The sequence below is a fragment of the Tachypleus tridentatus genome, chromosome 2 (assembly GCF_004210375.1).
Source record: "Tachypleus tridentatus isolate NWPU-2018 chromosome 2, ASM421037v1, whole genome shotgun sequence".
Classification (NCBI taxonomy): Eukaryota; Metazoa; Arthropoda; class Merostomata; order Xiphosura; family Limulidae; genus Tachypleus; species Tachypleus tridentatus.
In genome coordinates, this window is record NC_134826.1 from 48,980,027 (window position 1) to 48,998,731 (window position 18,705).

General features: G+C 34.3%; 1 protein-coding gene across 3 annotated transcripts in view; it reads left to right on the forward strand.

Annotated features, from left to right (window-relative positions):
- Positions 1–18,705, forward strand: part of LOC143243175 (ras GTPase-activating protein raskol-like) — a 199,953-nt gene that overhangs the window by 95,038 nt on the left and 86,210 nt on the right. For all 3 annotated transcript variants that reach the window (XM_076486974.1, XM_076486976.1, XM_076486991.1), the window contains exons 3-4: positions 8,074–8,257; positions 13,570–13,632. In XM_076486974.1, the coding sequence (XP_076343089.1) occupies positions 8,074–8,257; positions 13,570–13,632 (247 nt within the window). The remainder of the gene's footprint in view (positions 1–8,073; positions 8,258–13,569; positions 13,633–18,705) is intronic.

Here is an 18,705-nt window from a genome sequence, read left to right on the forward strand (position 1 = left end):
TATACAAACAACTTTATTTTTGGCAATTGTTTCTACTTTGTTTTGTCTCTGTTTCCAATACCTGTCGACTGATATATATATGAAACGGTCATGGTTAAAAGCTAGAGTTACTAGACAATAATATAATTTGACCTTCCTCTTAGGCGTTAAAATTTTGATACAAAAATGTAAGCTGATTGACGTGTCTTTAACGTTTTAACGTTCGAATTAAAAGGTACGTCTCTTATTATCTGATCAGGTAAGCAAATGTGTTTATTCCAGTTATCTCCTGTTCACGAGATAACTAACATCCTATCTATCAGATGACGACTTTACTAACGTCTTATCCACCGCACATGGGTTATTTATAATATTATATCCATGGTTTTAATAACATCCTATCCATCAGATGTTGGATTCACTGTAATGTCCTATCCACGGTTCAACTAATATAATGGATTAACTATAATGTCCTATCCACGGTTCAACTAATATAATGGATTAACTATAATGTCCTATCCATGGCTTAACCAATATAATGGATTAACTATAATGTCCTATCCGTAGTTTAACTAATGTAATGGATTAACTGTAATGTCCTATCCACAGACTAACTAACGACCTATCCATCAGATAATGGTTTACGTAATGTTCTATCCGTGAATGGATTAATTAATGCCATATATCTTACCTTCGCAGATGTAAAAATTGTCAGGTATAGCTTGGTAAATCCATTGCGTGTCGTTTAGAACTACCAGACATTATGTTTGTAGAACAACTGGTTGTATGTAGTTCAAGGAACGAAAATTATGAAATAACATTTACTAAGATAATATTTTCTGCATTTCGACTTAATCTTTGAATTAAGTTATTGACTCAAGCCCTTACTATATTCCATTCACAGAATATATCCTGCTGTTAGGTAATCTGTGTTCGGATTGTTCTGTCCGTTTAGAAGTATACCTCCATTCCGGAACAACGGATCTATCTTTGAGCATTTTCATAAGGAACTCTTCCGAATAAGATTTCTCTGCTTAAACGTTTCTTTAAACAAATAAGTATTTTTAAAGCTTTCACTGTCCGTCCGTCTGTTATCGATATTGTGGACAGGAGGATATCTCGAGATTGGATCATGGCTTTTGACCAAACTTGTTAAGCAGGTACGTAATACAGCATTCCAGATTTAGTTAACTTTTGAAGGCCACATATTAAAGGTCAAAGTCAAAAGGTCATAAGTATGTGAAGGACATTCTCCAGCCTTGTGGGCATATTTCAATACAGGATGAATGGATGTTGACGAAACCTGTACGGTATGTACTGCATACAAAGCTCTAGAACAGATTATTTTTTGAAAGTCATGAGTCAAGGGTCAAGAAAATTCATCACAATTTTCTGGATATATACTATGTCATTAAGCTGGTTATATGTGTGGGGGGAATAAAAACACAGTGTAACACTGTTGGAGATGTGGATGTTTTGTAAACATGATTTGCACTTGTTTGGTTTCAAGCCAAAATGAAAATAAGTCACGCTTGGCTAGAATGACGCAGTCAGCATAATTTTGTTCGTGAAAAATTATATCGTTGCTGTACGTCTTGAACAATTGAAATACAAACCACGTTAGATGCTAGAGTCCATTTGCGAAAGAGGTTGTTCGATACAAACTATGCGTTTTTATTCGCTACCGTGCGCATGCGTATCGGCTATTTATGAATTCCGTTTGACGTGAGTTTAGACAAGTTTTAGTTGGTAAATACTGAACTTCAACAGTACCTCTGGAACAGTAAGTGAGCGTCAACACTTGGTAGGAACTGGTAGTATCATCTATCACTGGTTGTATTCGGAAAACATCTTACGGATGAACTTGTGTTCAAAATGCACCCAGACTAAAGGACGTTGCCACAGGTTGCTATGGTAACGCAATGCGCCCGTAGCATCAGAGAAGAAGGGACGTATGATATATTATTAAGAGGGACGGCAGGCAGTTGAACCTTAATGAAAAGAAAATCTCTTTCCAGACCTTGTGTGACATCTTGGTTTCGTTTAAAGTGTTCGTCATGTAGCCATTCGAGCACACCCAGAAATCTCTTATAGATTCTGGTTTTCCTTGTCTTGATAGGGTGGGAACCTTCCACGTGCCACTGACCTTCCACCGTAGCCAAGCGGAAGAAGGTGCCGTAGCAAGCTAGATTTTCTGCTTGGTTTTATGTGAGGAATTCGTTGCATATATACTTGAATATTCGTGTGATGAACGCACAGGTGTGTTGTGGCGAAGGCATGTGGTTTATAAAATCTGTGTTATTTAACAAGGTATGATCTGTGTAACATGATATGTTCCACACGATACGCTATGATGTTGTTCCTCTCGTCCAGCCAAAGTGGTACCTTAGACTTGTCAAGGTACTATTTTTTATTAGAAACAGACATCCAAGCCTGATCAGTTACACACAGAAAAAGAAGGAAAGAGATCTGGGCCGATTTATTCGCCGATTTTGACCTTGAAAACAATTTTCAAGGTCAAATGTCGAATGGGTAATAAACGAATATTTTCTGAATTTCACGTGCTACATGGTGGTGTCAAGCTCAGTTTTTAATTTACACATGAACGTGTAGCATAAGTGAACACGAGGGTGCTTTTCACACCATAGAAATGCGTGTTTATTCCCAGGTATCTGTTATATCTCTCTGAACCCAGTATCAGGGATATACAGGTATTTGACGTTTTATGATGATTGTCACTATCGTACGAAATCTTTTAATGTTACGTATGCCCAATCTGTTTTTTTTAAAAAATAATCAAATTTTCGAATCCCGTGTTTTTTTCTTCAGATAAATAGGTTGCAGCCATTCTCAAGAACAATGATCTGCACAGAGTCGCTGACTGTACATTCGTGTAATAACTTCAGATCTTAACGGGTGATGGGTGTATATGGTAAGAATAAAGATAAGGGTGAAGTAGTTGTAGAATTTAGAAAATAGTAACTTTGACCCCACTTCACCTTGAAAATAACCTTTCAGGTCAAATATGACGATGGGATCTACCCACACCTTCTTGTGCATAATTGATCTATCAAGAAACGCCACGCCAGTTCACCTCTTACAAACGACACGCAAGTTCAAATATAGATCTAACATGGATGTCTGCTCTAAACAAGAAACGACACGCAAGTTCAAGTATAGATCTAACATGGATGATCTAACATGGATGTCTGCTCTAACAAGAAACGACACGAGTTCGAGTATAGATCTAACATGGATGTCTGCTCTTACAAGCAACACGTTCGAGTATAGATCTAACATGGATGTCTGCTCTTAACAAGAAACGCCACGCCAGTTCAAATATAGATCTAACATGGATGTCTGCTCTTAACAAGAAACGACACGCAAGTTCAAATATAGATCTAACATGGATGTCTGCTCTTAACAAGAAACGACACGCAAGTTCAAGTATAGATCTAACATGGATGTCTGCTCTTAACAAGAAACGACACGCAAGTTCGAGTATAGATTTAACATGGATGTCTGCTCTTAACAAGAAACGACACGCAAGTTCGAGTATAGATTTAACATGGATGTCTGCTCTTAACAAGAAACGACACGCAAGTTCGAGTATAGATCTAACATGGATATCTGCTCTTAACAAGAAACGACACGCAAGTTCAAATATAGATCTAACATGGATGTCTGCTCTTAACAAGAAACGACACGCAACTTCAAGTATAGATCTAACATGGATGTCTGCTCTTAACAAGAAACGACACGCAACTTCAAGTATAGATCTAACATGGATGTCTGTTCTTAACAAGAAACGACACGCAACTTCAAGTATAGTTCCTAAAAATTGTGCATGGCTGGTTTACTACGTGTGCAGTTTTTCTAATGAACGTTAGGTTTTCATGATTAAACGTTTGTCATGTCTTAGTAATCAGTGATGACGAAAAACCCACTTGTAGAGAAAAATATGTATGTAAAACGGCTGGTATGGGTTGAGAAATTTTTTATGTAGAGGAGCGAACAACGTTTCGACCTTCGGTCATCGTCAGGTTTACATATATATTTTGTGATGTCTTGTTTTTTTGTGATTTATTTTTCGAGAAAAAACTTTTTTCTTTTCAAGTCTGAACATTTATAACATCTTGTTTGCAAAACTGAACCTCTGTAGTGTCTGGCTTTCAAGATTTAACACTTGTGGTGTCTAGTCTTTATGACTCGACTTTATTGATATATGGTTTTTCAAAGAAAACTGGCACTTGTTGCTTGTTGTAGCATCATAACTGGTTTTGAATATCAGTCAACAGACATCTATCGAAACTTCTAGTTCTCTCTTTGTTAATCTATTCATATCAGAGGATAAATTATTCGGATGATACTGTATATTTTCACCAGTTGTGTATAATATCTAATTTCCTTGCATAATGATGTCACAAGATTGTCTTTCAGTTTTTGCGTCATCTTTTATAGCTTACATCACCTCTGTTTGTGGTATTTATTACTGAGTGATATTCCTTAGTATTTAAAGTGGGAACAGCTGTGATTGTACTAACCAGCAATACGGTCCCTCTACGTCCTTCCTTTGGTTTCATTTCCCTTACCTATACGTAGGTGAGTGTGTGTGAGAGAGGTCTTAGGTGAAAATACCTTCTCACGTTTTTCAAGGTAGGGAGTCACGTGGATTCGGTATTGCGGGATACGCATCATGCGCGTGAGAATTTTTACTTGAGAAATAAACTTCCCACATACCCACAATTGTTCTTGTTATGGGTTAACCTACTCAACTTGAACGGAGCGGTCTAAAAATAAATGTTGTACTAGCGATAACAGCGGAAGAACTCCAATTACTGTGATGCATTATACATGTATATATGTAATAATGAAATACCTACAATGGATTTTACGTGTGTGTGTGTATATGTATATAAATCTAAACTATAGCCCCCATTTTATCGATCTACCCCAACGAAATCAACTACGGTGTATTTCACGAATAATATGAATTTCATAATGTTATCTGTGACATTTTGTAAAGTAAGTTTACTTGATTATTTTGCCCTCGGGAATCGAACCTTGGTTTTGACGTTATAAGGCCACAAACTTATCGCCGACCCGACAGGGGCTCGTGTAAAATGAAGAAGTGGAGCTGATAAATAGAGCTCAGAGGCATGTCGAGATAATACTCCTGTCTCTATTATTGTCCTAAAAAATAAAGTTCAACAGAAATTATTTAACTTTTTGTTTTTCCATTATTGATTTTGTTATAAAAAGTGTTACAGAAGGATGTCAAATAATTGGTAGACACACCCTGAACTTATTGATTCTGATTTTTGTTGTTGTTTAATGCAGCGATGTGTAAAGTTTTAGAACAAGTGTTATGATTTATTGCTGATTTGTTTATTTGATTGAATTTTGCGGAAAGCTGCACGTGGTCCATTCTGCGATGTTCACTTATCGGGGAGTCAATACCGTCAACTCTTTGGCTGCTCCTGTCAGATCTAAGAGCGGGGTTTGACATTCACTCATATAACGCACCCACGGTTCTCATATGCGGGGCGTGATTTATTTTTTTAGTGTGGGGGAGGGGAAAGAATGAGATGCGAACCATGAAACCTCAGAACTACAGTTCGGCACGCTAACTATAAGGCAACGCGCGGCTTCGTTAAGTTTTCAAAATCGTTGTACTTGAATTCCCTAAAAGAGCATAGTGACATTCGAAGTGATAAATTTGTTTCTAGTGCTTTAATAGTGGCGTCGCAGAAGTGCCACACGAGAGGTATCTGAGTGACCTATATGGTCACAGACTTATATCGTAAGCCTAACAATTATCAAAGACGGTTGTGTACTTTCACAACGCAAATAAAGGATCTTTATTTCGCTTCTTTAAGTGTAAGTAAATGGTGACGTTTTAACGCACTTATGTAGGTGTTTTTCACTCAAGTATGTGTATTTATGAACAGACTAGAACGGAACTGTTGTCGTAAAACTCTACGAAGTGTGTAAAACTTCAAGCAATGTATATATATATACAGTTTTTAAAACAATGGTTTGATTTTGAATAATACGCAAAGCTACATGAGGATTATCTTGGGCTAGCCATCTCTAATTTAGCAGTGGTAGGTTAGAGAAAATGTAATTAATTAACACAACCCACTGCTAGCTCTTGGGATACACCTTTAAGAACAAATAGTAGGAATGGTTATCACATTATAACGCTCCCACAGCTGAAAGTACAAATATGTTCGGTGTGACAGGGATTCAAACCCTCGACCTACAAATTACAAATCTACCCTAACTGCCAGGCCCTTTTTACAATGATTTCGCTAGCAGTTTTGTCAAATATACTGTTTCTGGTTATGTTTGGTGCAGGTTACAAGGATGAACATTTGCAACACTATGAGCAAAAATGTTTTTTGTTTCGTAAAAATTGTGCTTGAAACGATTTCGGTTGGTAACTACAGCTAAATATTCGATTGGTTGTTTGGAATTAAACAGAAAGCTACACAATTAGCTATTTATACTCTGCCTACCTCAGGTATGGAAAGCGGTTTTCAGATTCTTACTTACTATCCGGTCAGAGGACAGTTGCCGAAGATTTGGCGGTTGGTGTTGTTGATTGGTTGCCCTTTCTCTGGTTTTTCTGTTGAAAAATAGAAACAATTATTCGTATATAACACTTGAATCCATGTTGTAGTTACCATTGTACTTAGTTTATATCTAACCATCGAATTTTCGTTGTAATTACTATTATTTTAAAAACCTTGTTTTCTATGGACTCGTGTTTGAAATCAAATTCGCGTCAAATGCATATTATGTCGCCAGGGTGAATTTTTTTATGTGTTTGTTTGTATGTTGTTAAGCGCAAAGCTACATAACGGGCTATCTGTGTTGTGCTTATCACGGGTATCAAAACCGGATTATTTTTGACATTATAACTTTGTATTTAGACTTTAGACATAATTTTGTGAGTTCTAAGTAAATTTTAAAGTTTACATAAAATTACGCTAGGATAAGTTATTAGCTGGAACTCTTGTTATTCGGTTACAGAATATGAGTACATACACTTAATTTTATAACGTTTTTACGTTTTAAATATCAACTTACACACAATAAGAAGTTTACGTCTAATATGAGAATACTATGAGAAAATGAAGCAACTGTAATACTTTTTTACATTTAAGTTTCAATGCATCTGACTCAACTGCTGAGATTTTTATACCATACTCGACTAAATTAACGTTTTATTATATATAATGGTTTATCAAGCCTCAGAACAAAAGAAAAATATTCACTTGACACTGAAACTTTAATCACATTTGTAAACATTTCTGTGACAAGACGATCTTAAGTGATCACGCTTGCCATCTAGTGAGTATATTGAGAAACTTTTAAAATTCAACATTAATTAGTTGCTGACTGAACTTATTTCAATGGATATTGTATATGATGTTTAACTTTGTCACTGTTACTTTTATCAATGAACCACTCTTCCAGTCCATAATACATCTTTTAATATTTCTTTGATTATATATACGAAACTGAAAAATGGTAAGATTTGAAGAACTTGAAGTAGAAATCTTTCTGTCTTTTTTTTTTTTTTTTATAGTGGTACAAAATTGCCAAATCTCATGACAGTGGTCTAGAGTGAAAGACGTAATAGACATTTAAGTTATGGAAATGAATGCAAGTTATTCTAAACAAAATGGCCGTATATGTTGCACAAGTTTTCAATCTATAGCAATTTTAGTGATGTTCTGGAAATACTGACATGGACTAAACGTAGTAACATCACGTGGTAAATGCATGCATGAGGTTTATTCTTGGGATATTTTAAGGAGTTGAATACTTCTCATATGATTATTTTTGTTTTAGTTTGTTATTAATCATAAAGCTACACATTGGATTATGTTTATTGTGCCTATCGTATATATGAAAACCCAAATTTAAGGGGTAACGTATGATTCTGTGATAGGCTGTTTTACTTGTTTAGTACGTTTTTTGTGATCGAATGGACAACCTGACATAATTCACAGTTGATTTCAATAAGCTGCAATTTAGATTTATGTCAAATACGGTCTTGCGTTTTTGATTTCTATTCAATAGATTGGAGACCGACTGTTTGTAGATCTTCCCCGAGTTAGATTGGACGGGGGTCGGCAAGCATTTCGGCGTCGCTGGGGGTACGAGGTGTCCGCTCCACCCCCTTTGTTGGAAGAAGATGAAGACAGTGACCTTTCGGAGACGACTTCCCTTCGAGACGAAAGGTTACTCCGGTTTTCGCCGATAGGTGGGATTCTTTTGCATTAAATAAATTTTAAAAATAAAGAAAAATTTGTCGGCTATTTTTTAAAATGTGTGAAAATTAATTTATACAAAACTAGATAATACCTTTGTACCGCGTATTGATTATTTTTTAATTTTGTAGATTCTTTTTGTTACTGATAGATGGCACTATAGCGTGCTTTAATTAATTGGGAAATGGAATAATAACAAGCAATACTAGTTTACAAGTTAATTTTCTAAGAAATATCACATGGTCCATTCACATTATATATACATAGTGAGCGAGATAATTTAAGGTAAAAATGAAACTTGAAATATTCAACACAACTAAAGCTGTTATGTGTGATAAACATTGGTTTTAAATACATAATTTTGCATCCAGTTGTGTTTTGTCTTGTTTTATACACATGCTCAGTGCATGCATAAAAATCATAATTTGAACTGTCCATTTTCTTAAGTTGTTTATTATAATTTGGTTTCCCCAAAAACGTTAACTGACTGAAATGTAAACGTTTTCATAAAAAACATAATATCTTGTTCGCACTGGAGAATTTTGCTCAATGTCAATAGAAAGCAACACACGTTATATAAAACAAACAATCCCAGTTTGTGCAACTCCAAATCATCGAGCGCATCACGATCTCCAATTCTGAGTGTTTGTGAGAATGTGTTTATATTTCTTTACTTTGTTTTATGTAAGGCCTGTAGTGGTTGCGTGTGTGTCATTGTTTGATTTTTTTTCAGTTATTGGATATATATTTCAAATCTTACAGGACCATTGGTCGGTATTAACTGATACAAATCATTTTTGATGTTAATTTGATAGGATCACTACAAAGTACTAAATAGTTGGAGAGGAGTATTATCTAACATTACACAACAAAATCATTGCATTACTTTGAATGGTAGGACAGAATCAATGTTTATTGTGTCTCACAAATAATTTTATACAGGATAGAACTAGAAGTCAACTGTTAGAGGATAACAAACTTGATCAGTGTTTAAAGATGGAGCCACTGGCTAATATAAAAGGACGAGACCTCTGTTAGTGTTTAAAGTATAAAAACAATTTGTTTCCTTGTTTTAATGGTGGGATCAGTGATAGGAGTAGATAGATTAGTGTAGAAAATAAGATAATTGTTTTTAGTTCTTGTACAAAGATTATGGTTACTGGATAGAACATAGGACAGTTGTTTGTGATTAGTGTATATAAGATAGGACAGGTTATGGTTAGTGTATAGAAGGTAGGACAGTTATTTATAGTTAGTGTATAGAATATAGGACAGTTTATGGTTAGTGTATAGAAGGTAGGACAGTTATTTATAGTTAGTGTATAGAATATAGGACAGTTATTTGTGGTTACTGGATAGAAGATAGGACAGTTGTTTGTGATTACTGGATAGAAGATAGGACAGTTATTTGTGGGTTAGTGGATACAAGATAGGACAGTTATTTGTGGTTAGTGTATACAAGATAGGACAGTTGTTTGCTTAATGTATATAGGACAGTTGTTTGATTAATGTAGAGAAGATAGGACAGTTGTTTGATTAGTGTAGAGATGATAGGACAGTTGTTTGATTAGTGTAGAGATGATAGGACAGTTGTTTGATTAGTGTAGAGAAGATAGGACCGTTATTTGCTTTCATTTTTACAAAGTAAAATCACTGTTCCATCTTATTAGATGAAGCCTAATGTACTTGATAAAAAAAAAAAGAACAAATGGTGGTTAAAATGACAAGTTTCACTTTGATGTTTATATAAATGGTTTGTTTAAAATGTCGCGTAACGTTTATCCATCTGTTTGCCGTGGAAGATAATAGAAAAGTCTTCACATGTTTCACAACTAGGTACATACAGTTTCAATGTTGTCTGGACTAACTCGCCTAGGCTTGCACACACTTGTTTTCAGAGTTAGAAATGTTTGATTTTTGTGGAAAGGATAAACTGACTTCTATTCCGATTGCCGAAGGAAGTTCTCTAGATATCAGCCATGTTGTATTTCCTGTTCTTCATTAACCGTTTTAAACGCTTTACTAATTTAACGCTTCGATTCTAGCTAAATTCTCTCCCTTTTTTTTAAACTACAAAGTGAGATAGAGTACATCAAAGAAGGGCAAATTTATTAACAAAAACGCACGTGAAATAAAACAATTTACAAAATTTCAGCTTTGAAACTTGTGTGTTAGAAAGTAGACATTCTAAAGTACAAATAACGATTGCAGTCGCGACCAAACGTCGCACACGTTCCAAAAAAAGAAAAACCCGAGTTATTATAAAAGTTGGAACTTGTAATAAAGTAATAAGTAATCGGTAATTCTATTCAAAATGAGACTATTTGTGATAAATATGTGAAATATTTGCTGTTGAGCATAAATACTTTGTCATTTGATGGATACAGCAGATAGCCTAATTTGGCTTTGTGTCTAACGAAACAAACAAAACAATCCAGCAAACTTTAGTAACAATTAACCGACTTAAACAAGACTACAAGTGTATGTATGTATCAGTAGCTTACGTAAGCTTTTGCTGCACTATTGTTACTTAAGGAAAACTGATCTTAGCATAGGAGTTACCATGGAAAAATAAACAAAATTTGATTAAAGCATTGCCTATAATTATGGTTTCTTGGGGGGGAGATAAACTAACACAGATAATTATATTTTTCTTTTTAATTCTTGAGCTTCCTTCCTGTTCCACACCCGCAATTTAACCACAGGTTTCTGCTATAAAATAATTCTAGAATCTGAGGAAGGCATCTTCGCCCTTCTTTGTGTTTGGACAACCAATTAGGTTTAGTGGCACTGTATCACTTATATTATTATTCCTATTTGTGCAACTGGGTTATTCTATTGCTTACCATTGTTTGATTTCGATATTGTTGTGTACTTGTAATAATTGTTGCAGAAGAACTCGTGCGTAAGACCGGTAGAGGGCAGTATTTGATGCTGACATATCTGAAAAAAAACATTACTTTTCATATACAAAACAAACAAGAACAAAATCATTGCAGTAAAACTACTATAAGGGACCATTCATAAAACTGGTAAAACTCGCTAGACGGAGGGTGCTTGGGATTTTATTACACAAACGTCACTTAGGGGTAATGAGTAATTTGTTATGTAACGTAAGATTTTTAAAATCTATAATACAAATACTTTCATTTTAAAAGTATACAATATAATCATTAGATGGCAGCACATGCTAGTAAATATTACGCTCATGATTTTTTTGTACATGGTTGGTGATGTATGCCTGATGATGATTTTCACCTGGGCTAAGTTTTTAAAAGTTTACCATAAGACAAACCCTGTGATATCTTACCACGAGGCGTAGGGAGGGGTAAAGTGAATTACAAAATTACTGGACTACCCCAAATGAAAATCGCTGAAAATTCATTTTGCCGACTTACCATAAACATGTAGGTTGTTTGTATGAATTAATGTAAGGTTATAATCAACATGTGTAAAAAGTCCAAAAATAAGATGCACTTTAGTGTGAACTGCTGACAGAGTTGTTTATTTTTTTATGTAAATATTATTGAAGTTGCTCTGGTTACGTCAGACATCTCAATATACTGTCGATATTTCAAAATATAAACAATAACACTGTTACATTAGTATTATATTCACTGATAATATAGTGGGTGAAGCTTATCACATTACCAACAATAGAGCTGGAGTAGTTTATTACATTGTTATTACATCCACCAACAATAAGTGTTACATTCACCAACAATATAGTTGGAGTAGTTAATTACATTAGTATTATATCCACCAACAATATAGTTGGAGTAGTTAATTACATTAGTGTTATATCCACCAACAATATAGTTGGAGTAGCTCATTACATTAGTATTATATCCACCAACAATATAGTTGGAGTAGTTCATTACATTAGTATTACATCCACCAACAATAAGTGTTACATTCACCAACAATATAGTTGGAGTAGTTAATTACATTAGTATTATATCCACCAACAATATAGTTGGAGTAGTTAATTACATTAGTGTTATATCCACCAACAATATAGTTGGAGTAGCTCATTACATTAGTATTATATCCACCAACAATATAGTTGGAGTAGTTCATTACATTAGTATTATATCCACCAACAATATAGTTGGAGTAATTAATTACATTAGTATTATATCCACCAAGAATATAGTTGGAGTAGCTCATTACATTAGTATTATATCCACCAACAATATAGTTGGAGTAGCTCATTACATTAGTATTATATCCACCAACAATATAATTGGAGTAGCTCATTACATTAGTATTATATCCACCAACAATATAATTGGAGTAGCTCATTACATTAGTATTATATCCACCAACAATATAGTTGGAGTAGCTCATTACATTAGTATTATATCCACCAACAATATAGTTGGGTAGCTCATTACATTAGTATTATATCCACCAACAATATAGTTGGGTAGCTCATTACATTAGTATTATATCCACCAACAATATAGTTGGAGTAGCTCATTACATTAGTATTATATCCACCAACAATATAGTTGGAGTAGCTCATTACATTAGTATTATATCCACCAACAATATAGTTGGAGTAGCTCATTACATTAGTATTATATCCACCAACAATATAGTTGGAGTAGCTCATTACATTAGTATTATATCCACCAACAATATAGTTGGAGTAGCTCATTACATTAGTATTATATCCACCAACAATATAGTTGGGTAGCTCATTACATTAGTATTATATCCACCAACAATATAGTTGGGTAGCTCATTACATTAGTATTATATCCACCAACAATATAGTTGGAGTAGCTCATTACATTAGTATTATATCCACCAACAATATAGTTGGGTAGCTCATTACATTAGTATTATATCCACCAACAATATAATTGGGTAGCTCATTACATTAGTATTATATCCACCAACAATGTAATTGGAGTAGCTCATTACATTAGTATTATATCCACCAACAATATAGTTGGAGTAGCTCATTACATTAGTATTATATCCACCAACAATATAATTGGAGTAGCTCATTACATTAGTATTATATCCACCAACAATATAGTTGGAGTAGCTCATTACATTAGTATTATATCCACCAACAATATAATTGGAGTAGCTCATTACATTAGTATTATATCCACCAACAATATAGTTGGTGTAGTTAATTACATTAGTATTATATCCACCAACAATATAGTTGGAGTAGCTTATTACAATTGTGTTATATCCACCAACAACTTTTGTATTTTCTTTTATGAGAAGATTGTAACTCAAGTATTTGGCTAACATTTTATTTTGTCTGATATTACGTCCTCAGGAAGACAGTTTTCTTCAGTCCAGACAAATCGGAACAGGAGTAGCCTTACTATTGGGTGGAGAGGTGAGTGAGTAATGGGTCATGTTATTCTGTACTAATTATCTGTTTGTTTTTGCTACTTGTGTTTTAACTTGTAACCTTGTATTTAATTAAACAAAGCCGATTACTTGAAACGGATTATTTTCAGAAACAAAAATTTATGCTTATTATATTTAGTATTGAAATGTATTAATATTTATTTAGCTGTAAGATATCATGTTACAGTTAAAACTAACTTTAACACAGGTCACTTTGCTCAGTTGGCCTTTGTTTGTGTAACATTTTAGAAGTTCAGTGATTTAACCGTTTTTTTTCCATAAAATATTTCAGTAGTACGGTGAGTTAAGAATTTTCCTTTATAAAACAATTCACAACTACTATGATTTAGCCATTTTCCCACATTATACATCTCACTAGTACAGTGATTTATATATATTAAACATCTCACTAGTACAGCGATTTATATATATTAAACATCTCACTAGTACAGTGATTTATATATGTATTAAACATCTCACTAGTACAGTGATTTGTATATATTAAACATCTCACTAGTACAGTGATTTGTATATATTAAACATCTCACTAGTACAGTGATTTGTATATATTAAACATCTCACTAGTACAGTGATTTATATATATTAAACATCTCACTAGTACAGTGATTTATATATATTAAACATCTCACTAGTACAGTGATTTATATATATTAAACATCTCACTAGTACAGTGATTTATATATATTAAACATCTCACTAGTACAGTGATCTTCCCACATAAAACATTTCACAAGTACTACAATTTGACCGCTTTTTTCATGAAACATTTCACTAATACAGCACATTCGTAGTTAGTTCGCTAGGAAATCTGTGACTTAGGTATGCTGTTTGATGAGGCATGGTTTCGAGAATGGACAATTTATTTTTAACTTTAAGAGTTTACTCCGTCAGGAATGGTTGTTATAAATTGTCAATCGTTTAGCAAATGATTAATTTATTTGAAAGAGCTTATGCAATCGTGCACTTAATTATTTTATAAAACATAGTGAATATAGTAAAATGTAATAATTTTGTTACTATAGAGTAATCCGAGTATTAAAAGTTGAGGAATTAAACACACTTAAAAATAATTCTATGTGCTTTGGGATCTCGATGAAGATCGTCGATTAACATGTCTTTATTTTCCATGAATATCTAACTGAATATTTATTAACTTTTATTCTGATTTACAGCCTGTTTTTTCTACTGCTTTTAAATGTACTTTTTGTACGATATCGATTCTTTTGTGCAGCTAAAAAATGCTGAAAACTATAACCAAAGAAAGTCTTCAAAATTAGCATAACATTGTTTTTTTTTTTTTTACGTTTCTTATTCTCTTTACAAAGAAATTGAAGCGCTACCTTGCGGTACATTATCTTATTTTGTCTTTTTTTTAATAAGTGTTAATGTATTTATCGGTAGTATAGAACATAAAAACTTCTGATAGATGCTAAAACAATTTTTATATTTATCCATTTATTTTATACGTGCTATTGTTACCGAGGGAGTTTGTTATATAGAGATTAAACGTCAATTATCCACTGGTAAAATATTAAATACGTACATGTAACAACAGTTTAGTATTGATAAAAACATGGCACAGCCCGAAAAAGGTAACATATTTTAGTGGAGTTCTGCACCACCGTCCTCAGGGGTACGAGTTAAAATGAAATACTGACATCTCTAGTTTACCTAACTATACATTATATTCTCAGCGCCGTTCCTATTTCGAACAAAAGCCCCACAATTCTCCCCGATGAGTTTACAAAACAGTTTTCTGTTATTTCAGTTTTCACATATGTGAACCACCATCTTTATTCGAAATACTATGTTTGTTTTTCTCAGTATCAACGAATTCTCTAATATTTTGTTACAACATCAATTCAACCTGAGTTTATAAATATAACATTTATTTTTCCAAAACATGACGCCCACAGAATCTTTGCAACATGCTTTACTAAATCCATTTTACATCTGTTTCCCGCATCTATGTTTCTTAATTAATACTGAATTTTAAAGTCGATATAAACTCGACCGTAGATACAAGGATGTTTATAAATGTCACATTTATCGACTTGTTCTATCTTATCTTTGACGTCTGTGAAATAATTGTTCACATTATAACACTGTAAGAGCTATCAATACAGTGTATTTTTTTTTAATACTCTGACTTTCCGTGAACATATGGCAAGGGAACTTTCATGCCATTAACACAGAAATAAATAAAAAATGTCACTATTTCGGGGCACCATGATGAGAGACAAAACACTACCAGAAACGCTGTTTAAAATATACAAGTTCGTGTAAACGCAGCTATTTAATATTCATCATGGATGACGCTGTCGGATGACATCTGTCAATCAAGACCGTCATCGCAACAGGTGTGAGCCAGCATACACCTGATTTTATTTATTTCCGAGGTCACAAACCAAGTGGGGCCTTATTAGTATTGTTTCTTTGTTTTGTTGTTAAGCACAAATCAACATAATGGGGTATCGATGCTGTGCCCACCCAGGGAATGAATCGCGAATGTTAATGTTGTAGGCCCTCAAACGTATCATATAGCCAGCAGAGGCGCATTATTTTATAAATCATACACTTTTCTAAAGCCAGAAACTATATAACTAGTATTGTTGTTAGTTGAAAGTAATAATGAAGAGGTGTTTAACATTTAACTTGTCGTATGTCGTATAACATTTAACTTGTCTCTGAATCTTTAAAAATTATGTTTGTTTGTTTGAATTTCGCGCAACTTACTCGAAAGTTATCTGCATTACCCATTCCTAATTTTGAAGTGATACACTAGAAGGAAGGCAACACCACCAACCGCCAACTCTTGGACCATTTTTTTCCCAATGAAAAGTGGCATTGACCGTCAACTTTATGACGTCCCCAGGGCTGTGAAAGGGCTAGTTTATTTAACGGATTTCGATCCCGCGACCTCAAGAATCCAGGTCGAGCACCATAACACCAAACCCCTTCCGAATACTAGGAAGTATTTGTTATTCTACCCCTTCCATAATTATGATTTCAAATAACTAAACACCTGTGATAATATTTCTAGGTTTAGTTTCGGCTGATAAACCAAGGTTATGTTTGTAACTCTACTTCATGACCTGGTTCCAGCCAGGGATCCTTCAAGGCTTTCTGTTAGTATATCACATAACATGTAACTGTTCACATTCCGTGAGGAGGTAAGTAGCAGAGAAGTCGAAGTAAATGAATATTGAGAACATCAAAAATGGATCATGAAGGACTATCGTTTTCCACTGTTTTTGACATGTGTGTTCTCTTTCGTTGTGTCCTTTTCGTGGACTCAACACGATTATCAAACCGTAGAGTTGTGTCTGATTGTTTTCAGGGATAATCAGAGTGATAGACCGGTTAAAAGTTAAAGATATAATCACAGTGGGATGTCAGAGTAGATAAAAACTCGAACGTTTTTATTGCAACTATTTTGGGAGAGAATTTTCCACTTTTTCATTGGTTGTATGATTTTTCTTATGTCTTGTAATATGCATGATTGCAGTAACATCTACAAACTACAAATGAGGCCCGGCATGGCCAGGTGGTTAAGGCACTCGACTCATCATCTGAGGGTTGCGGGTTCGAATCCCTGTGACACCCAATATGTTCACCCTTGCAGCCGTGGGGGCATTATAATGTTACGGTCAATCCCACTATTCGTTGGTAAAAAAATAGCCCAAGAGTTAGCGGTGGGTAGTGATGACTAACTGCCTTTCCTCTAGTCTTACACTACTAAATTAGGGACGGTTAACGCAGATAGCACTCGTGTAGCTCTGCGCGAAATTCAAAACAAACAAACAAACAAACAAACTCCAAATGATTTATCAACATATGTTGTTAATTCCAGTTTTTTTTCTATATTGCTAAGATTTCATTAAACTTATAACGTCGAAAATCATGAGACACGTGTAGTGCATTTTTCACGTATGATTTGTTTGTTTGTTGAATTTCACGCAGAGCTAAACAGGAGTTGTCCGCTATATATAGCTGTCCCTACTTTTGACTAGAAGGAAGGCCGCCAGTCAACAGCACGAATCACCAACTCTTAAGCTACTCTAATCAAATAGTGGGATTTGACCGTCACTCTTATAACGCAACCAACGTGACCCCACCCCCAGTCGCACAGCGGTATGTCTGCGAACTTTACTGCTATAAACCAGTAAATATGTATTTCACAAGGCCGCTGGTATGGGTGTTAAAATTAATTGACATAATGTGCAGAACAACGTTTTGACCTTCCTTGTTTACATAGATATTATTCGTGTAAAAAAAAAGAAAAGATACGGTCATATTAAATATGAGGGTCACGAGTTCGAATCCCCATCGTCGAATATGCTCGTCCTATGTAACTGCCGTCTGGGCCCAGCCAGCAGGGTGTAAACATTTTTGGTTTACAAAAATACAGGCTGACCACAAATTAGTTGGTTTAAAGTTACGGAGAAGAAGAACTGTTTCTAGTTAAGTTTGTAATCTCTTATGATTGTATTACTTCAGTTGTTCAAATCTTACATAATGAAACTATAAATTACAGCACGATAAAGCACATTTTGCTTTTGTTTGGATTTTCGTTTTTTAATCTCGCTAAGCCTTATTACTTTGTATGACTCAGGTTTTTGTTCTCAGATATACGTATAATTTGTTTTAATTCGTAAGAAGTGATTTCGTATTACGAAATGTACAAACAAGTTTTCGTTCTTGAAAACGCTGATCTGGTGTTAGATTTGCGTTACGCATGGTTGTCTGTCATAATTCTCATGGATGTGAAAAATAACATTTTCCTTCGGTGCGTTACATTTGTATGTAACAATGCTCACAAGATATTTAGTTAAAAGCTTCGTTGTACTGCGTTGGTAAAATGGGTTAATGTATGTGTAACAGTCGTTGTTGGTAAGTATAGATAGTAAAACGTTAACGATAAATACATTGTTGATAGTTTATTGTGGAATTACGTTGTTGTAATGAATGAGCAACAGTGTTAGATTTTAGGTAACAAGGGCTTTTACTATTACAAGTGCAATAACTTATATGAGTG